Raw genomic sequence first — 22,615 nt, 5'->3', positions numbered from 1 at the left:
TTCATTTAGGTCATTTTTTTTGCCACAGTATCTTGGCTTTCCATGCCTGCAAAACTCTGATGGGCTTTTTAGCCACATCCGAATGCCTTAAAAGCTGATTCTGAGGTCAGAGTGCTGTTTAGGGCATTTGCCATTCTATGAGTCTGCTGCGTATCCTGCTTCTCATGTAGGATCATTCTCTCCTTTTTAATTCTATCAATTATTTGCAAATACTGGTCTTATTTATGTAATCCCTTGGACACTTAATCCTATCTTTTTGATCAATTGTGAACTTAAACTCAGCACTTTAACTAGTAAGATGGCATTGGTACATGCCACCTTGATGGGATTGATTTGGAATCCCCTGGCACATTTCTAGCTCTACTATTAGGGGTAAGTCCAAATGAGCATGTGCTGAATTGTACATCTCTTCCCTCTCTCATTCCCATTCTTATATTTAACAGGGATCACTTTTCAACCAATGGTATTAAGTGGAAAAGAATACTAAAAGGAATAAAATAGTAAGTTATTCTTCAACAGTCAGGACAAGGGATGATCAAGTCATTGCTTCCCATAGTATCCATTTCACTTCAATAGGTTTCCTTTTAGGTGCTCAGTTAGTTGTCACCAATCAGGGAGAACATATGATATTTTGTCCCTTTGGGACTGCCTTATTTCACTCAACATGATGTTTTCCACATTCCTCCATTTTGTTGCAAATGACCGGATTTCATTTTTTTTTACTGCCATATAGTATTCTATAGAGTACATATCCCATAATTTCTTTATCCAGTCTTCTGTTGATGGGCATTTAGGTTGATTCTATGTCTTAGCTATTGTGAATTGAGCTGCAAGAAACATTGAGGTGAAGACAGCTCTTTTATTTGCTAATTTAATTTCCTTTGGTTGCCTCTTCACTTTCCTGACTGTTTCTTTTGCAGTACAGAAACTTCTCAATTTGATGTAATCCCAATTGTTAATTTTGTCTTTGACTGCCTATGCCTCCGGGGTCTTTTCCAAGAAGTCTTTGCCTGTGCCTGTCTTGCAGGGTTTCTCCAATGTTCTCTAATAATTTGATGGTGTCGGGTCATAGATTTAGATCTTTAGTATATGTTGAATGGATTTTTGTGTAAAGTGTAAGGTAGGGGTTGTGCTTCATGATTCTGCACTTGGAAATCCAATTTTCTCAGCACCATTTATTGAATAGACTGTCCTTGCTCCAGGAATTGGTTTTAGATGCTTGATCAAATATAAGTTGGCTGTAGATGTTTGGATTGATTTCTCGTGTTTCTATTCTGTTCCATTAGTCTATCTGTCTGTTTCTGTACCAGTACGATGCTGTTTTGATTATAATTGCCCTGTTGTATGTCCTGAAATCTGGTATTGTGATGCCTCCGGCTTTGTTTTTACTGTACAAGATTGCTTTAGCTATTCGAGGTCTCCTGTGTCTCCATATGAATTTCATTTTTTCCAGATCTGAGAAGAGTGTCTTTGGTATTTTGATTGGTATTGCATTGAATCTATAAATTGCTTTTGGGAGAATGGACATTTTGATGATATTGATTCTTCCAATCCATGAGCATGGAAGATTTTTCCATTTTTTGGTATCCTCTTCTTTTTCTTTCTTTAAGATTTTGTAATTCTCATCGTAGAGATCTTTGACATCATTGGTTAAGTATATTCCAAGGTATTTGATTGTTTTTGTAGCTATTGTGAATGAGATTGATCTTAGCAGTTCTTTCTCAGCTGTGGCATTGCCTGTGTATACAAAGGCTGTTGATTTTTGTGTATTGATTTTATACCCTGCTACTTTGCCAAACTCTTCTATGAGTTCCAATAGTTTCTTAGTAGAGTTCTTTGGATCCCCTAAATAAAGAATCATATCATCTGCCAAGAGGGATAGTTTGACTTCTTCCTTCCCAATTTGTATCCCTTTAATTTCTTTTTCTTGCCTAATAGCTCTGGCTAGAACTTCCAGAACTATATTGAATAGCAGTGGTGAGAGTGGGCATCCCTGTCTGGTACCAGATCTCAGTGGAAATGCTTCCAACTTTTCCCCATTCAATAGGATGCTGGCTGTGGGTTTTTCATAGATTACTTTGATTGTATTGAGGAATGTTCCTTCCAAACCCAGTTTGCTTAGAGTTTTCATCATGAAAGGGTGTTGTATTTTATCAAATGCTTTCTCGGCATCTATTGAGATAATCATATGGTTTTTCTTCTGCAGTTTGTTAATGTGGTGTATCACATTGATTGATTTGTGAACGTTGAACCATCCCTGCATACCAGGGAGAAATCCCACTTGGTCTGGGTGGATGATCTTTCTGATGTGTTGCTGCATTCTATTGGCGAGAATTTTATTGAGGATTTTTGCATCTATGTTCATCAGGGAAATTGGTGTGTAATTCTCTTTCTCTGCTGCATCTTTTACAGGTTTAGGAATTAAGGTGATGCTGGCTTCATAGAAAGAAATTGGGAGGACTCCCTCTTTTTTGATTGTTCTGAATAGTTTGAGAAGAAATGGGATTAGTTCTTCTTTAAATGTCTGGTAGAATTCAGCAATGAATCCATCCGGTCCTGGACTTTTCTTTGTTGGGAGGACCTTTATTACTGATTCAATTTCTGACTTGATTATGGGTCTGTTTAGGTATTCTGTGTCTTCCTGGTTCAATTTAGGTAGGTTGCATGTGTCCAGGAATCTATCCATTTCTGACAGATTTCCCTGTTTGCTGGCATACAACTCTTTGTTGTAATTTCTGATGACTCTTTTTGTTTCCATGGTGTCTGTTGTTACATTCCCTTTTTCATCTCTGATTTTATTGATTTGGGTCTTTTCTCTCCTTTTTTTAGTTAGTTGGGCCAATGGGGTGTCAATTTTGTTCATTTTTTCAAGAAACCAGCTCTTCGTTTGGCTGATGTTTTCTAATTTTTTTGTTGATTCAATCCTGTTGATTTCTTCTCTGATTTTAATTATTTCTCTTCTTCTTCTAATTTTGGGTCTGGTTTCCTGCAGTTCCAAATCCTTGAGATGCTTTGATAGCTCATTTGTTTTGTGCTTTTTCAATTTCTTGATGTAGGCACCTATTGTTATAAACTTTCCTCTTAACACTGCTGTTGCTGTATCCCATAAGTTTTGATATGCTGTGTTGTTATCTTCATCTGCTTCCAGAAAGTTTTGATTTCTCTTTCGATTTCTTAAAAAATTGAATTAACATTAAATATCTGTGTTTTATGGTGTATACTGCAATATTTCAACAGATACACAAACATAAACCAATTATATCAGGTAATTAAACTTTCCCCTTCCTTTATCATGGATTATAGGTACCTTACTATTCTTTGGAACTCCAGTACCCATTATCTTTACTAGACTGTGTTTTGGTATAAGATTTCAGAACTTGTATCATCCCCACCCTTGCCAGCCTCTAGTAATCACTATTTCAGATTTCACCCATTGGAGAAAACAAATGCCATTTATCTTTTGGTGTCTGGTTTATTTCCTTTAACACATGATTTCTCTCAGTTCCATCAATGACCGTATATTATTCTTTTTTGTGGTTGAGTAATGTTCATATATATACATATATATATATACACATATATATATTTCTTTATCCAATCTCCCAATGATGGACAACTAAGCAGATTTCATGTCCTTTCGTAGAAGATTTATTATATTTATTTGAAAGTCAGAGTAACACAGAAAGAGGAGAGGCAGAGAGAGAGAGAGACATCTTCCATCAGCTGGTTCACTTACCAGTTGGCCACAATGACTAGAGCTGCGCTGATCCAAAGCCAGGAGCCAGGAGCTTCCTCTGTGTCTTCCCACATGTGTGCAGGAGCCCAAGGACTTGGGCCATCTTCTACTGCTTTCCCAGGCCACAGCAGAAAGCTGGATTGGAAGTGGAGCAGCCGGGTCTTGAACTGGCGCCCATATGGGATGCCGGCACTGCAGGCGGTGGCATTACCTGCTACACCACAGTGCTGGCCCCGTGATTCCATGTTTTACTGATTGCGAATAATGCTGCAATATTATCACTGCAGGAATATCTTTCATATAATGATTTTATTTCCTTCAAATATATACCTACAAGTGGGATAAGTAGGGTAGCTGGGACATATAATAGATCTATTTTTACTTTTTTGAGGAAGTTCCATACTGTTCTCCACAGCTGCATTACTAATTTACATTTCCACAAACAGTATATTGGGGTTCCCTTTTCTCCATATCTTCAACAGTATTTGTCATTTTGAATTTTTGATAGTAGCTATTCTGACTAGAATTAGATGATACCTCATTAAGGTTTTGATTTTCATTTCCCTGATGCCTAGTTATATTAGTGTTTTTTTCATGTATTTTTCAGCCATTTGTGATTCTTCCTTTGAAAAATGTCTTTAGATCCTTTGTCCATTTCTTAACTGGACTGTTGTTGATTTTGTTTTTAAATTTTTCTTTATTTGAAAGTCAAAACTATAGAGAGAGGGATGAGGGAAGTGTGGGGAGAAGAGGGGGGAGGGAGGGAGGGAGAAGGGAGGGAGTATAGAGAGAGAGAGAGAGAGAGAGAGAGAGATCTTCCATTCACTGGTTTACTTCCCAAGTGACTACAATTGCCATGGCTGAGCCAGAACAAATCCAGGAGCCAGGCGCTTCATCCGGGTCTGCCAGGTGGGTGGCAGGGGTGCAAATACTTGGGGTCATCTTCTGCTGTTTTCCCAGGCCATTAGCAGGGACCTAGATCAGAAGTAGAGTATCTGGGACATGAACTGGTTCCTGTATGTGGTGCTGGCATCACAGTAGGTAGCTTGACCTGCTACACCACAAAGCTGGCCCCTTGTTGAATTTTGATTTCCTTATATATTCTGGCTGTTAATCATTTATCAGATGCATAGTTTATAAATATTTTCTCCCATTCTGTTCATCGTCTGTTCACTGTGTTGATTGTTTTGTTTGCCGTGAAGAAGCTCCCAAGTTTGGTAAAATTACATTTATCCACTTTTGCTTTGCTTTTAGTACTTATATCCAAAAAAGCATTGCCTATTTCAGTGTCTTGGAATGTTTTCCCTATGTTTTCTTCTAGTATATTAATAGTTTCAGGTCTTACATTTAAATCTTTGATCCATTTTGAGTTGATATTTAAATAGCATGAGAGGTAAGGGTCTTCTTTCAAACTTCTACATATAGAAATCTAGTTTTCTTAGCACCATTTATTGAAGAGACTATACTTTCTCCAGAGAGTGCTGTATAGCGCTTTTGTCAAAGTTGGCTGTAGATGTATGGATTTATTTCTGGAGTTTATGTCCTGTTCCATTGGTCTATGTATCTGTTGTAATGCTGTCACTATGCTGTTTTTTATACAATAGCTCTGTAGTTTGTCTTGTATTTTGGTATTGATTACTCCAGCTTTGTTTCCAGTGTTCATGATTGCTTTGACTGTTTGGCATCTTTCATGTTTCTGTATGAATTTTTGGAATTTTTTTCTAAATTCTGTGAGGAATATCTTTGATAGAGACTGCATTGATTCTGTAAAACCCTTTCGGTAGTATGTGCATTTTAGTAAGACTGATTCTTTCAATCAATGAATACAGGAGGTCTTTCAATTTTTGTTTCTTCTTTAAATTATTTCATTAGTATTTTAAATTTACATTGTAGAAGTCTTCCACTTCCTAAGCCATTTAAATTTTTTGCAGCCTTAGTGAATGGGATTGCTGTTATGAATTTTTGTTCAGGAAGTTCAGTGCTGGTCTGCAAAATCGCTAATGATTTTTGTGTGTCAATTTTGAATCCTATAACTTGTCTGATCAGTTCTGATAATCGTTTAGTGGAGTCTTTTGGTTCTTCACTATATAGAATTATGTCATCTGAAATAGGGATAATTTGATTTCTTCTTTTCTGGTTATATTCCTTTTATTTCTTTCTCTTGCTTAATGGCACTGTTTAAAACTTCCAGAATTATACTGAATAAGAGTAGTGAGAGTGGACATACTTGTCTGGTTCCAGATCTTAGTGTAAATACATTTAACTTTTCCACATTCAATTTGATGTTGACTGTATGTTTGTCATATATAGTCTTTATTATATTGAGGTACATTCTTTCTAATTTGTTTAAGGTTTTTATGATGAATGTATACTGTATTTCATTCAATCCCTATTCTGCATTTATTGAGATGACTTTATGATTTTTTTCCCTTCAAGCTATTGATGTGATGTATTGGATTCATTGATTTGCATATATTGAATCATCTCTGCATTTCTGGGTTAAATCTCAATTGGTCAGGATAATTGATCTTTTTCATGTGTTGTTGATTCAATTTGCTAGTATTTTGGTGAGAAATTTTGCATTTATGCTCAACAGGGATATTTGTCACAGTTTTTAAAAGGTTTTATTTATTTATTTGAGAGGTAGAGTTACAGTGAGAGGAAGTGACAGAGAGAGAGAGTGTGCAGGGGCCCAAGCTCTTGGGCCATCTTCCACTGCTTTTACAGGCACATTAGCAGAGAGCTGTATTGGAAGTGGAACAGCCAGGACTTGAACCATTGTCCACACTGGATGTTGGTCCTGCAGGCAGCAGCTTAACCCACTAAGCCACAATGCTGTCCTCCTTCCTCATTCTTTACAACAAACAAATAAATATACAAAAAAGAAAATATATCATTTTTAGAGGTGTTGAAAGTAACTGGCCCTTCATCTCCTGGGTGATACAAAGCTAACCTTAAATGGACAATTAAATCCATTGTGATATTTGTCTGTCTTGTATAAGTGTGTTTCTTTATATAAAAAGGAAAGATTTCATATATACATTTTTTTCTGAAAGAAATCATTTATTTAATCAGTACAGATTTCATAAGTACAACTTTAAGAATATAGTTATTCTTCCCATCAAACCCGCCCTCCCACCCCTACTCCCATCTCGCCTCCTCCTCCCTCTCCCATTCCCAGTCCCATTCTCCATCAAGAAAACAAAACAAAACAAAACAAAACAAAACAAAACAAAACAAAACAACAAAAAACCATTCCTCAACAGTCAAGACAAGGGCTGTTTAAGCCATTGCTTCTCAAAGTGTCAATTTCACTTCTACAGATTTCCTTTTAGGTGCTCTATTAGTTATCACAAATTGGAGAACATATGATATTTGTCCCTTTGGGACTGGCTTATTTCACTCAACATGATGTTTTCCAGATTCCTCCATTGTTTTGCAAATGACCGGATTTCATTTATTTTTTATGCTGTGTAGTATTCCATAGAGTACATATCCCATAATTTCTTTATCCAGTCTTCAGTTGATGGGCATTTGGGTTGATTCCATGTCTTAGCTATTGTGAATGAGCTTCAATAACCATGGGGTTGAAGACAACTCTTTTATTTGCTGATTTTATTTCCCTTCGGTAAATTACCAGAAAGTGGGATGGCTGGGTCATATGGTAGGGCTATATTCAGATTTCTGAGGTATCTCCAAACTGATTTCCATAGTGGTTTTACCAGTTTACATTCCCACCAATAGTGGATTAGGGTACCTTTTTCCTCACATCCTTGCCTGCAATTGTTGTTTGTGATTTTTGTATGAAAGCCATTCTAACTGGGGTGAGGTGAAACCTTACTGTGGTTTGGATTTGCATTTCGCTGATGGCTAGTGATCCTGAGCATTTTCTCAAGTGTCTGTTGGCCATTTGGATTTCCTCTTTTGAAAAATGTCTGTGTAAGTCCTTTCCCCCATTTCTTAATTGAGTTGTTTGTTTTGTTATTGTGGAGTTTCTTGATCTCTGTATATATTCTGGTTATTAATCCTTTATCAGTTACATTGTTTGCAAATAATTTCTCCCATTTTGTCAGTTGCCGCCTCACTTTCCTGAGTGTTTCTTTTGCAGTATAGAAGCTTATCAATTTGATATAATCCCATCAGTTGATTTTGGCTTTGATTGCCTGTGCCTCTAGGGTCTTTTCCAAGAACTTGTTGTCTGTGCCAATGTTTTCCAGGGTTTCCCCAGTGTTCTGTAGTGATTGGATGTCATTAGGTCATAGATTTAGGTCTCTAATTAATTTTGAATGGATTTTCATGTAAGGTGTAAGGTACGGGTCCTGCTTTATACTCCTGTGTGCAGAAATCCAGTTTTCCCAGAACCATTTGTTGAAGAGATTACCCTTGCTCCATGGATTAATTATAGCTCCTTGGTCAAATTTAAGTTGGTTTCAGATACTTGGATTGATTTTTGGCAGTTCTATTCTGTTCCATTGGTCTATTCATCTGTTTTTGTACCAATACCAAGCTGTTTTGATTATAAATGCCTTGTAGTATGCTTTAAAATCTGGTATTGTGATTCCTCTGGCTTTGTTTTTGTTTTATAAGATTTCTTTAGCTATTTGGGATCTCTTGTATTTCCATATGAGTTTCGGAATCATTTTTTTCTATATCTGTGAAGAATGTCGCTGGTATTTTGATTGGGATTGCATTGAAGCTGTCAATTGCTTTTGGTGGTATGGACATTTTGATGATGTTGATTCTTCCAACCCAAGAACATGGAAAATTTTTACTTTTTTACCATCTTCTTTTCTTTCTTTAGTGCTTTGTAATTTTCATTGTAGAGGTCTAAAACATCCTTGCTTAAATTTATTCCAAGGTATTTTATTTTTTATACTTATTGTGAGTGGGATTTATCTCCGAAGTTCTTTCTCAGCTGTGGTATTGTCTGTGTATATAAAGGCTGTTGATATTTGTATATTGATTTTATATGCTGCTACTTCACCAGACTCTTCTATGAGTTCCAATAGCCTTTTAGTGGAGTCTTTTGCATCCCCTATATATAGAATCATGTCATCTGCAAATAGGGACAGTTTGACTTCCTCCTTCACAATTCGTGGCCTTTTGATTTATTTTTCTTGCCTAATGGCTCTGGCTAAAACTTCCAGGATGATATTGAATAGCAGTGGTGAGAGTGGGCATCCTTGTCTGGTTCTGGATCTCAGTGGGATGGCGTTCAACTTTTCTCCGTTCAATAAGATGCTGACCCTGAATTTGTCATAAATTGCCTTGATTGTGTTGAGGAATATTCCTTCTATACCCAATTTGCTTAAGGTTTTCATCATGAAAGGATGCTGTATTTTATCATATGCTTTCTCTGCATCTATGAGATAATCATATGGCTTTTGTTCTTCAATTTGCTAATACGATGTATCACATTGATTGATTTGCAAATGTTGAACCATCCTTTTGCACCAGAGATAAATCCCACTTGGTCCGGGTGGATGATCTTTCAGATGAGGTTGTTGGATTCAATTGGCCAGAATTTTGTTGAGGACTTTTCCATCTATGTTTATCAGGGAAACTGGTCTGTGGTTCTCCTGACTTCAGCCTCTTGCTAATGCAGACTTTGGGAAACAGAAGTGATAACTCAAGTAATCTTGTTCCTGCTTTCCCTGTGGAGACCTGGATTGTGATTTTGGTTCCTGGCTCCTGCTTATCTCAATCCCAGCCATTGTGGGCATTTGGGAAGTGATCCAGTGCATGGCTGCTGTCTTTCTGTGTTTCTCTCTGTCTCTGAAATAAAAATATTCACTTCAGAAGTGAAGCTATCTGATTCTGGGCCTTATTTGATGGGAGATTTTCGTTACTGACTTAATCTTACTATTCATGACTAGTTTGTACAGATATTTTCTTTCTCCATGAGTAATTTATTTTTGAAGACTTATTTACATGTTTATTTGAAACGGATGGTGGGAGGAAGAGGGAGAGAGAGAGAGAGAGAGAGAGAGAGAATATCTTCCATCTGGTTTACTCCCCAAATGCTCACAACAACCAGGTTCGAGCCAGGCCTAGACCAAAAGTTAAGAATTCCATTTTAGTCTCCTGTGTGTATGTGTGTGTGACAAGAACTCAAATACTTGGCTTATCACTGCTGCTTTGCAGGTACATTTGAAGGAAGCTGGATCAGAAGCAGTGTAGCTGGAACTTGAACCAAGCACTCTCATATGTTATGCAGGCATCACAAGCTTAACCTGGTGTACCACAATGCCTGCTCCTGTTATTTAATCTTGGTAATGTGTACATGTCCATAAATTTCTCCATTTATTCCAGGTTATCAAATTTGTTGCTATGTAATTTTCTGTTAATCTCTGAGGATCGTTTGTATTTCTATGATGTCAGAGTTTTTGTTTTATTAAGTCTAACATTTTCACTTCCTCAGGGGATAGTTTTTATTGAATGCCTCCTGCCCCACCCCCCACTAGGTATGGCAATAAAATCTCTGATCATTTTCATAATATCATTTACCAACAATGGAAATCATATTCTTCCTGCTCCCCGCTACGCCACAGCACCGACCTCTACCTTTCATTTTGTTATTTGATCAGTTTCTTTCTTGCTCCAGCTGTTTTCACTGTCTCAGACAACTATAATGTTAAACAATTGCTACTGAATTATTTCAATAAATGTCTTGACTAAAAGGCTGTTTACTCTGAGTAAGCTCTGTGTCCATTCAGATGAAGACAAGGACCTTGAGTTGTAGTTTCCATGGAACCTATAGGTAGGTCAAATAGTGAACAGTTATGTATAGATGGGGTTTTGCAGAACCACAGAATTCATTCTGCCTCCAGCATTGGCAGGTAAGTGACTTATTTTAATAATTAGCATGATTTTAAGACTGTTAGTTTCCAAAGGTTATTATGCAGTTGGGGAGAGAGGGTGGAGAATAGAGCAAGTTTACATGCCACAATGATCACTGTTCTTACATGAGATTCGATGTGAATAAATGATCTTTAGATTGTTTGAAGCATTTTGTTAGTTTCTAGAAAAAGTTTCTGAAAAAGTTCTTTTTGACACCTTTTTCTAGTGTTCTCAATGCATTTATGGAGGAGCAGATTTTTGTAGCATTGTGCCTCATCATCACAGAAGTTGGTTTCTCTAGGACCATTCTTCAATTTTCCAACTTTTTATTTTAAAAGATTTATTTATTTATTTGAAAGGCAGAGTTACAGATGGAGAAAGTGTGAGACAGAGAGACCAATCTTCCATCTATTGGTTCACTCCCTAAATGGCTGAAGTAGCTGGGGCTGGGGCTGGGCCTCGTGGAAGACAGAAGCTTCATCTGGGTCTCCAACATAGAGGCCTGAATATTAGGTTCAGCTTCTGCTGCTTTCCCGAGTACGTTAGAAGGGAGCTGAATTGGAAGTGGAGCAGCTGGGACTTTAAAAAAAAGATTTATTTATTTGAAAGGTAGAGTTACAGAGAGAAAGAGAGCAAGAGATAGAGGAGATACAAAGAGATCTTCCATGTGCTACATCTGCTGGGTCTCTCCCCAAATGGCTGCATTGGCCAGGGCTGGGCCAGGCTGAAGCCAGGAGCCAGGAGCTTCTGGTTTTTTTACATGGGTAGCAGGGGTTCAAATAATTGGGCCATCTTCTGCTGTTCTTCCATGAGCATTAGCAGGGAGCAAGAGGAGTAGCTGGGACTCAAACCAGCACCCATATGGGTTGCCAGCACTGCAGGTGGGATGTTCACCTCCTGCGCCAAAGTACCTGCCCTTGCAGCTGGGTGCCTTGAACCGGTGCCCATACTGCACCACAACACAAGCCCTGAATATTCCAATCAGTCTCATGCCAGTATAAGAGGAAAGTCATGGAGCAGAAATATTTTATTATGCTTGAATTTGTACATAATATCTGTTCACCTTGTGAGAGAGTTTCTGAACATTATTTTTTTTAACTTTTATTTAATGAATATAAATTTCCAAAGTACGGCTTATGGATTACATTGGCTTCCCCCCCATATCGTCTCTCCCACCCGCATCCCTCCCCTTTCCCACTCCCTCTCCCCTTCCATTCACATGAGGATTCATTTTCGATTCTCTTTATATACAGAAGATCAGTTTTGCAGACATTAAGTAAAGATTTCAACAGTTTGCTCCCACACAAACATAAAGTGAAAAATAATAGATGATTTTTTAAATAATGATGAAATCAGATCAGACCTATTGTCATGTTTAATCCCAGTGAGAGTCAAGTTGGGAATTGATAATTTCTTCTTTTTTTTTTTTTTAACAGAAGATCAGTTTAGTATACATTAAGTAAATATTTCAACAGTTTGCACCCCCATAGAAACACAAAGCGAAATATACTCTTTGAGTACTCATTATAGCATTAAGTCTCAATGTACAGCACCTTAAGAACAGAGATCCTACATGAGGAGTAAGTGCACAGTGACTCCTGTTGTTGACTTTACAAATTGACACTCTTGTTTATGGCATCAGTAATCTCCCTATGCACCAGTCATGAGTTCCCAAGGCTATGGAAGCCTTTTGAGTTCACCGACTCTTATCTTGTTTAGACAAGGTCATATTCAAAGTGGAGGTTCTCTCCTCCCTTCAGAGAAAGGTACCTCCTTCTTTGAAGACCTGTTCTTTCCACTGGGATCTCACTCGCAGAGATCTTTCATTTAGGGTTTTTTTTTTTTTTTTGCCAGAGTGTCTTGGCTTTCCATGCCTGAAATACTCTCATGGGCTTTTCAGCCAGATCCGAATGCCTTTAGGGCTGATTCTGAGGCCAGAGTGCTGTTTAGGACATCCACCTTTCTATGAGTCTGCTGAGTATCTCGCTTCCCATGTTGGATCACTCTCCCCTTTATTTATTCTATAAGTTAGTATTAGCAGGTACTAGACTTGTTTATGTGCTCCCTTTGACTCTTAGTCCTTTCATTATGATCAATTGTGAACTGAAATTGATCACTTGGACTGCTGAGATGGCATTGGTACATGCCACCTTGATGGGATTAAATTGGAGTCCCCTGGTATGTTTCTAACTCTACCATTTGGGGCAAGTCAGCTTGAGCATGTCCCAAATTGTACATCTCTTCTCTCTCTTATTCCTACTCTTATGTTTAACAGGGATCACATTTCAGTTAAATTTCAACACTTAAGAATAACTGTGGATTAATTACAGAATTAAACCAGTCATATTAAGTAGAACAGACAAAACAACTACTAAGAGGGATAATGTATTAAGTTGTTCATTAACAGTCAGGGCTATGCTGATCAAGTCACCGTTTCTCATTGTGTCCATTTCACTTCAACAGGTTTCCTTTTTGGTGTTCAGTCAGTTGTCACTGATCAGGGAGAACATATGGTATTTGTCCCTTTGGGACTGGCTTATTTCACTCAGCATGATGTGTTCCAGATTCCTCCATTTTGTTGCAAATGACTGGATTTCGTTGTTTCTTACTGCGGTATAGTATTCTAAAGAGTACATATCCCATAATTTCTTTATCCAGTCTACCGTTGATGGGCATTTAGGTTGGTTCCAGGTCTTAGCTATTGTGAATTGAGCTGCAATAAACATTAGGGTGCAGACCGCTTTTTTGTTTGCCAATTTAAATTCCTTTGGGTAAATCCCAAGGAGTGGGATGGCTGGGTCGAACGGTAGGGTTATCTTCAGGTTTCTGAGGAATCTCCAGACTGACTTCCATAGTAGCTTGACCAGTTTGCATTCCCACCAACAGTGGGTTAGTGTCCCTTTTTCCCCACATCCTCGCCAGCATCTGTTGTTGGTAGATTTCTGCATGTGAGCCATTCTAACCGGGGTGAGGTGAAACCTCATTGTGGTTTTGATTTGCATTTCCCTGATTGCTAATGACCTTGAACATTTTTTCATGTGTCTGTTGGCCATTTGGATTTCCTCTTTTGAAAAATGTCTATTGAGGTCCTTGGCCCATCTCTTAAGTGGGTTGTTGGTTTTGTTTTTGTGGAGTTTCTTGATCTCTTTGTAGATTCTGGTTATTAACCCTTTATCTGTTGCATAGTTTGCAAATATTTTTTCCCATTCTGTCAGTTGTCTCTTCACTCTCCTGACTGTTTCTTTTGCAGTACAGAAACTTCTCAATTTGATGCAATCCCAATAGTTGATTTTGGCTTTGACTGCCTGTGCCTCCCGGGTCTTTTCCAGAAATTCTTTGCCTGTGCCCATATCTTGAAGGGTTTCTCCAATGTTCTCTAGTAACTTGATGGTGTCAGGTCATAGATTTAGGTCTTTAATCCACGTTGAGTGGATTTTTGTGTAAGGTGTAAGGTAGGGGTCTTGCTTCATGATTCTGCACGTGGAAATCCAATTTTCCCAGCACCATTTATTGAATAGACTGTCCTTGCTCCAGGAATTGGTTTTAGATGCTTGATCAAATATAAGTTGGCTGTAGATGTTTGGGTTGATTTCTGGTGTTTCAATTCTGTTCCATTGGTCTATCCATCTGTTTCTGTACCAGTACCATGCTGTTTTGATTACAACAGCCCTGTAGTATGTCCTGAAATCTGGTATTGTGATGCCTCCAGCTTTGTTTTTGTTGTACAAGATTGCTTTAGCTATTCGAGGTCTCTTGTGCCTCCATATAAATTTCAGTATCATTTTTTCCAGATCTGAGAAGAAGGTCTTCGGTATCTTGATTGGTATTGCGTTGAGTCTATAAATTGCTTTTGGGAGAATGGACATTTTTTTTTTCAACTCAATCAGTCTCTCTTTATTCTTTTGGTAATCTCTTCCAGAGTTAGCTACTTCCGTTGTAGGTGATGAAATGTGTTAAGGCTCCACTTCAAATGTTGGCACTGCTATGAGCATGGTTTTTCCCTTTACTGTAATTCAGAATTTAACTTTGGATTCTCAATTTATATTCCAGTCCCAGCAGTTTTCACTGTAGAAGTTATCTGAAGACAGTCTTATACTTTCTAGTAGTTGTCTACAAACCAGGCTTTAGCTTCTCCAGGAACACACTACAGGATGGATTTAGCTTAAATGTACATTAAACTAATAGGCATTCTCTCAAATGAATTTAAATGCATTTTATTTTTAGACAACCTACATGACAATGTTTTTTGCCTTAAAAACAATGCCTCCACTTGAAGTAAATCATGGTCAAAATAAGTGAGGAGCTCAAGATAACATCAGTCCCACTTCCTGTAAATCCTGGTGTTGTGTGGATGACAAGCAGCAGCCAGTTACGATGAGCAGTGATAGATCCAAATTGCCAACTTTGTTAACATTTTTCCATCTCTAAACCATCCTTAAAGAAAATCATAAACGGGGTCACACCATCCTCACGGTAGTCCAGTAGAGCAACCATGCCATCTGGATTCATGTTTTCACCAATATAGAACTGGTAGTTTTTGAAATTAGCAAGGATGTGCTTGATTTGTTCTGCAGCCCCTGTCATAAAAGGTTTTACTCTCTCTGGTCTCTGTTCTTCAAGTTTGCCTTTGATTGATTTCATGTAATCTTTGATATACTTCTTGTAGGCTTCTTTTGTGAAGCTGGTTTCCTGCAGGTGATGGTTCATGACAATATCAACACCAGTGATCACTGTGCTTTCGGTACCTTCGCCCTCCGGGCCTTCGGCGGAGGCATTCCCACCGATGAGCGAATCATCAATGTTACCCTCTGTCCTACTGACCATCTTCCCCTCCACCTCCAGGCACAGTCCGCCCGCGATCTCCCGGATCTTGTAGATGTCGGAGAACATCTCATCGTGGCTGATGAGGTCCCGGTAGATAATCATGATGGCGGCTGGTAGGAGACGACGACGGCGGCGCTAGCTTGGCAGGAGCCTGGAGCTCAGAGCGAGCGCGGTGCAGCCGGAGCGGCCCTCGGGGGTAGGGGGGAGCGGGCGGAAAAGCGAGAATGGACATTTTGATGATATTGATTCTTCCAATCCATGAGCCTGGAAGATTTTTCCATTTCTTGGTATCCTCTTCTATTTCTTTCTGTAAGGTTTTGTAATTTTCATCGTAGAGATCTTTAACGTCCTTAGTTAAGTTTATTCCAAGGTATTTGATTGTTTTTGTAGCTATTGTGCATGGGATTGATCTTAGAAGTTCTTCCTCAGCCATGGCATTGTCTGTGTATACAAAGGCTGTTGATTTTTGTGCATTGATTTTATACCCTGCTACTTTGCCAAACTCTTCTATGAGTTCCAATAGTCTCTTAGTAGAGTTCTTTGGGTCCCCTAAATAAAGAATCATATCATCTGCCAAGAGGGATAGTTTGACTTCTTCCTTCCCAATTTGTATCCCTTTAATTTCTTTTTCTTGCTTAATAGCTCTGGCTGGAACCTCCAGAACTATATGGAATAGCAGTGGTGAGAGTGGGCATCCCTGTCTGGTACCAGATCTCAGTGGAAATGCTTCCAACTTTTCCCCATTCAATAGGATGTTGGCTGTGGGTTTTTCATAGATTGCTTTGATTGTATTGAGGAATGTTCCTTCCAAACCCAGTTTGCTTAGAGTTTTCATCATGAAAGGGTGTTGTATTTTATCAAATGCTTTCTCGGCGTCTATTGAGATAATCATATGGTTTTTCTTCTGCAGTCTGTTAATGTGGTGTATCACATTGATTGTCTTGCGCACATTGAACCATCCCTGCATACCAGGGAGAAATCCCACTTGGTCTGGGTGGATGATCTTTCTGATGTGTTGCTGCATTCTATTGGCGAGAATTTTATTGAGGATTTTTGCATCTATGTTCATCAGGGATATTGGTCTGTAATTCTCTTTCAGTGCTGCATCTTTTTCTGGCTTAGGAATTAAGGTGATGCTGGCTTCATAGAAAGAATTTGGGAGGATTCCCTCTTCTTCGATTGTTCTGAATAGTTTGAGAAGAATTGGAGTTAGTTCTTCTTTAAATGTCTGGTAGAATTCAGCAATGAATCCATCTGGTCCTGGGCTTTTCTTTGTTGGGGGGGCCTTTATTACTGTTTCAATTTCTGTCTCAGTTATGGGTCTGTTTAGGTTTTCTATGTCTTCCTGGTTCAATTTAGGTAGGTTGCATGTGTCCAGGAATCTATCCATTTCTGATAGGTTTCCCTGTTTGCTGGCATACAAGTCCTTGTAGTAATTTCTGATGATTCTTTTAATTTCTGTGGTGTCTGTTGTTACATTTCCTTTTTCATCTCTGATTTTATTGATTTGGGTCTTTTCTCTTCTTTTTTTAGTTAGTTGGGCCAATGGGGTGTCAATTTTGTTTATTTTTTCAAAAAACCAGCTCCTCGTTTGGCTGATTTTTTGTAATTTTTTTTTGGATTCAATCCTGTTGATTTCTTCTCTGATTTTAATTATTTCTCTTCTTCTACTAGATTTGGGTCTGGTTTGCTGTAGGTTTTCTAGATCCTTGAGGTGAATTGAAAGCTCATCTATTTGGCGCCTTTCCAATTTCTTGATGTAGGCACCTATTGATATAAACTTTCCTCTTAACACTGCTTTTGCTGTGTCCCATAAGTTTTGGTATGTTGTGCTGTTATCCTCATTTACTTCCAGAAAATTTTTGATTTCTCTTTTAATTTCTTCTATGACCCATTGTTCATTCAGGAGCATGTTGTTCAATCTCCATGTGTTTGCGTGTGCTCTAGTGATTCCTGAGTTGCTAATTTCCAACTTCATTCCTTTATGGTCTGAGAAGCTGCAGGGTATGATTCTAATTGTTTTGAATTTGCTGAGACTTGCTTTATGGCCTAGAATGTGGTCAGTCCTAGAGAAGGTTCCACGTACTGCTGAGAAGAATGTAAATCTTTAGCTGTAGGATTGAAAGTTCTGTATATATCTGTTAGCTCCATTTGGGCTATAGTTTTGTTTAAATCTACTGTCTCCTTGTTGATCTTCTGTCCTGTTGATCTGTCTATTTCTGAGAGTGGAGTATTGAAGTCCCCCAGTACTATTGCATTGGGGTCTAAGTCTCCCTTTAAGTCCGTTAACAAATCTTTTAAATAAACTGGTACCCTGTAGTTAGGTGCATATACATTGATAATTGTTATATCTTCTTGTTGTATTGATTCCTTAATCATTATATAGTGCCCCTCTTTGTCTCTCTTAACAGTTTTTGTGGTAAAGTTTATGTTGTCCGATATTAAGATGGCTACGCCCACTCTTTTTTCATTTCTGTTGGCATGGTATATCTTTTTACAGCCTTTCACTTTCAGTCTGTATGGATCTTTGTTGGAAAGATGTGTTTCTTGTAAGCAGCAAATAGATGGGTTTTGTTCCTTAACCCAATCAGGTGTCTTTTAACTGGACAGTTCAGGCCATTAACGTTCAATGTGACTAATGAAAAGTGGTAACTTTGCCCTGCCATTTGCCAAAGATAAGTTCTAATATATGCTTTGAATTCCCTGTGATCTTTTGCTGTGAGGTTTCCTTCCTTTATCTTCTTTCATATTGATGACTGTGTTTCTGTGTTTCTGTGTGTAATACATCTTTAAGCATCTGTTGCAGGGCTGGACGAGTGGTGACAAATTCTTTCAATTTCTGTTTGCTATGTAAAGTCTTTATTTCACCTTCATTCACAAATGATAGCTTTGCAGGATATAATATTCTGGGCTGGCAGTTTTTCTCTCTTAGTACCTGGGCTATATCTCGCCATTCCCTCCTAGCTTGTAGAGTTTCTGATGAGATGTCAGCTGTGAGTCTGATTGGAGATCCTCGGAGAGTAATCTGATGTTTCTCTCTTGCACATTTTAGGATCTTTTCTTTATGTTTCACTGTGGAGAGTTTAATTACAACGTGTCGTGGTGAGGATCTCTTTTGGTCGTGTTTATTAGGGGTTCTGTGAGCTTCCTGTACTAGGATTTCTCTGTCCTTCTCCAAACCTGGGAAATTTTCTGCTAATATCTCACTAAAAAGGCCTTCTAATCCTTTCTCCCTCTCCATGCCTTCAGGAACTCCTAGAACCAGAATGTTGGTTTTTTTAATAGTATCCTGAAGATTCCTGACAATATGTTTTAGATTTCTAATTTCCTCTTCTTTTCTTTGGTCTGACTGTATCCTTTCCTGTTCTCTGTCTTCTAAGTCCGATATTCTCTCTTCTGCTTCACCCATTCTGTTTGTAAGGCTCTCTATTGTGTTTTTCATTTGATCTATTGAATTCTTCACTTCAGTCACTATCACAGTTTCCTGTTGTACTAGTTGTTTTATTTCATTTTGATTCCTCCTTAATATTTCATTTTCACGAGAGAGATTTTCTGTCTTGTCCATTAGGGATTTCTGTAGTTCAAGAATTTGTTTTTGAGAACTTCTTAATGTTCTTATCAATTTTTTTGAGATCTGCTTCTTGCATTTTTTCTATGTCATCATCTTCATAATCTTGAATTGGGGTGTCTTTTTCATTTGAGGGCGTCATGGTGACTTCCTTGTTTTTATTACCTCGGTTTTTGCGTTTGTTATTCGGCATATTGGAGATATTTGGTTTCTTCACTGTGGTGCTTTTTCTTGTTATACTATGACTCTAGATTAAGTGGACTATCTGTTTTTGATGGAGCCTTAGGGCTTGAGATGGGTGTGGCCTGAGAGCTCTGTTTGGTGTGCCAAAGGTGACACTCCCAGGTTAGGCGTGGTAAACCTCTCTCTCTTTCTCTCTTTCTTTTTTTTGATTCAAAAGGGAAGTAATTCCGCACAGCTGAACAAAGTTGGAGGTAGTTAGCAGGCAAATGATATACCCACAGGAGTCAGAGATCAGAAGCTCTTTCCCTAGGACCACACAGGGAATCTGTTCGGCCCTCAGAGTGGGCTCAAATTCTCCTTCAGTCTCCCACTGGGTTGCCAAAGTTACGGAATTGTAGCGTCTCTGGAGAGTGCTCACGTGAATTCCGTGAGTTCTCTCCCCCACTGTCTCTTTTTTCACAGTCTCAGTTCAGTAGCACCACAAATTTACTAGGTCCTAATCTCCTGTCAATTCGCCCCGCCCAGAGTCAGGTTTTTCTGCCAGGCTCAGGGCCGGTGCAGACCTGAGGTCGCTCTGCTTATGACGTATGTCCAAGATGGCGCCTGCTCTTTGTCTTGCTCGCCCTTGAGAGGTGAGCGGAGAGAGAGAAACCCGTGTCCATACCAGTCACCTTTTTTTTTTCTCTCTCTCTCTCTTCCAGTTAGCCTGGTGAACTTTCCCCCCCCGGGGGTCGTTCCCTCTAGTCTCCTCTCTCCGCTTGCCTGCCGGTGTCTCGGGATATTGAGGTTCGGCTCACCTCGCGTTCCAGCGCTGGTGTGTTGAGTCTGCCGCTGGTGTCCTGAACTGTGGGCTCCCACGCTCTCCACGCAGGTCCGCTGTGAATCATGTGTTCCGGAAGAGTTTCTTCTGCTGTTTCCTCCCCCTACTCTTCCTTGAAGCTGTAGTATCTCCACTTTTATTAAACTGTCTCTCCCCGGACTATCAGTGTGTTCCCTTCCTATTCCGCCATCTTGCCTCCTCCTCTGAACATTCTTATTTCATGAAATAGTACCACTATTTGATCAGAGATTCAGAAATGCCATTATAATTTTCATTCATTTGAATTAAGGCATTATATGCTTGAGAGTATTTTAATATTCTTTCAACTGGAATAATCTTCTGGGGTAAATTAAGTCATTGGTCATTACTACAATTTTTATTTCTTTTTTTTAGAGATTTATTTTATTTATTTGAAAGACAGAGTTACTTAGAGAGGTAGAGACAGAGTTCTTCCATCCGCTGATTCACTCCTAGATGGCTGCAATGGCCAGAGCTGTGCTGATCCGAAGCCAGGAGCCAGCAGCTTCCTCCGGGTCTCCCACGTGGGTGCAGGGGCCCAAGGACTTGGGCCATCTTCTACTGCTTTCCCAGGCCATAGCAGAGAGCTGGATTGGAAGAGGAGCCACAGGGACTAGAACCGGTGCCCATATGGGACGCCGGCACTCCAGGCCAGGGCGTTAACCTGCTGTACCACAGCACCGGCCCCTGCAATTTTTATTTTTAATAAGCTATTAATAGCCATAAATATTATTTAGGTTGATTAAGTTCTTGAGTGGCTCTGGGAGGGGCAAAATCCAACAATATGTATTACAACTACTTTACTCTCTAGAGGTAAAATGGGAGGATTTAGTTTATTGTTTACATTTCAAAATTGGTGAGGCTAATGTTTAGATACCATGTCTCTCTTTCATCTTCCAGTTTTTTTTATTTTCTCAGGAAATCTGTGCCTTCTTGCTACAACCTTGTTTAAAATTCACTTATCTTGTTTGTGGCTCCAAGGTATTCCGCTGTTCAAAGTCTGTGTTATTAAATTATCTTTTAAATGTTTTAGAAAAATTTATCATTCTCTAATGATGCATGTTAAAAGAATATTGGGATTTTTCTCAAAGTGTGCTTTTTTTGCCTTTCTGCATAAGCTTGCACTTCCCTTCTCATTCTCTGCTCCAGTCCACTTTCAGCTAGGGCTGCCAATTTTAGGAACTACTCATGTTAGCAGAGCCTCAACGATCATGCCTTTCCTAAAGGCAGGCACCACCTGTTATTTTGAGTTTCTAGAAACTGTTCAGGGCAGTTGTACATGTTTTATGCAAAGAATCTTGAGTCAGGAGTTTTTGAGAACCCTTGGCACAAAGATTTGCTTCTTCTAATTTGGGAACAGGGTGGTATAGACACGTGAGTGGGATTCAAACAGTAACGTCATTTCACATTCAAAAGCACTCAATCTTAAATGAACAAATGGAGGGAGGGCAGAAATAGAAGAGAAAAATGATTCCAGAAATGCTTGATGTGTTAGTGTAAAAATTATCTCAATTATTTTTAGGTACATAAATACCTCATATACTCAAGCAGCTTTGGCTCTGTAACAACTATGTACACCACTAAATATGTGGCAAGTGCATTTGATTTTGACATTAAGCTATCTCTGTGTCCTCAATCCACAGAGTTTATTGCTCTTATAAAATGAACAAAGTTCTGTTGTTCTAATTAAAATTAAATAAAACTTGAGGTTACAACCATTTTTGAATTCACACCTGAATTTGTGAGGCAAGCATTCACAGTCTTTTAAGGGGTCTCTTTCATACTGTCTTGTCCTCTCCTTCACTCTCCATCTCTGCTTAAACTAGCTTTGATCATATTGCATCTTCCACTCACAGCATAAAAATAGAAATGTCTTTGAGTACTGGGAAGCATCAGAGTTCTGTATGACAGTGTATAGGGACAATGAAGTGGGAGGTGATGCCAAAGAGCTGGGCATTGGGAAGACATACTTGAAATTTTTCTCAGTTTTGGCTTTCTATGAAATGATGCCAGAGAGCAAACAATATATAAAAAGTTTTCTTTTGTATTAACTACTTTTACCCATGCTGGTGAATATTCTCCTTTTGATGGTTTGGTTTGGGAAAGAAAAAAAACTAAAATGTATTGCCAGACCAGTTGGTCATATGTTCCCAGTTAAATGACATGTGCTAATTGGGCTCTTAAACATTCAGACCAAAAGTATGTGTGTCCTAGAAACCAAGCAGAATAACAGTTTGTTGCTAAGCTAAAGGAAACAGCTTCACTTTGGCCAGTTGGCACCTGACACCAAATGTTGAATTATTCCCCCACCTCTTGTTCTTCTCTTGGGTATTTAAAACAAATCATAATGAATTACTATATATTTGATGTGAAATTCTCTTATTGAGGCAACAATGAATTTTGTATTTCCTGACACCCATCAGATTGGAGTAGAAACACAGGTTTTCATAGCATAAATTGAATGAAAGCACCTTGGGAATGCTTTATACACTGTCCTGTAACAGATTATCTGAGTGATCATAACAATCCTTTATATCTGAATCATACTTTTAAAGTTTCCAAAGACTTCAGTGAACCTTATCTGACTTGATCCTCCCAACAATCTTGTGACAGGGGTGTTATTAGC

The 22,615-nt window shown here is 38.7% G+C and overlaps 1 protein-coding gene across 1 annotated transcript; it reads right to left on the bottom strand.

Moving 5' to 3' along the window:
• Positions 1–14,764: 14,764 nt before the first annotated feature.
• On the bottom strand, positions 14,765–15,614 carry LOC100344007 (translationally-controlled tumor protein). Its single transcript, XM_002720133.6, has one exon. The coding sequence runs from the start codon at positions 15,500–15,502 to the stop codon at positions 14,984–14,986; it is 519 nt and encodes a 172-aa protein (XP_002720179.1). The 5' UTR covers positions 15,503–15,614; the 3' UTR covers positions 14,765–14,983.
• Between the last annotated feature and the right edge of the window lie 7,001 nt (positions 15,615–22,615).

Source organism: Oryctolagus cuniculus, chromosome X (assembly GCF_051225735.1).
Source record: "Oryctolagus cuniculus isolate XC-2025 breed Fujian yellow rabbit chromosome X, ASM5122573v1, whole genome shotgun sequence".
Classification (NCBI taxonomy): Eukaryota; Metazoa; Chordata; class Mammalia; order Lagomorpha; family Leporidae; genus Oryctolagus; species Oryctolagus cuniculus.
Note: the sequence above shows the minus strand (reverse complement) of the source record. Positions and strands in the feature narration are given on the sequence as shown.

Bases quoted from the DNA above. Each gene is read 5' to 3' on its own strand.
- LOC100344007 (XM_002720133.6), bottom strand. From the start codon at position 15,502: ATGATTATCTACCGGGACCTCATCAGCCACGATGAGATGTTCTCCGAC.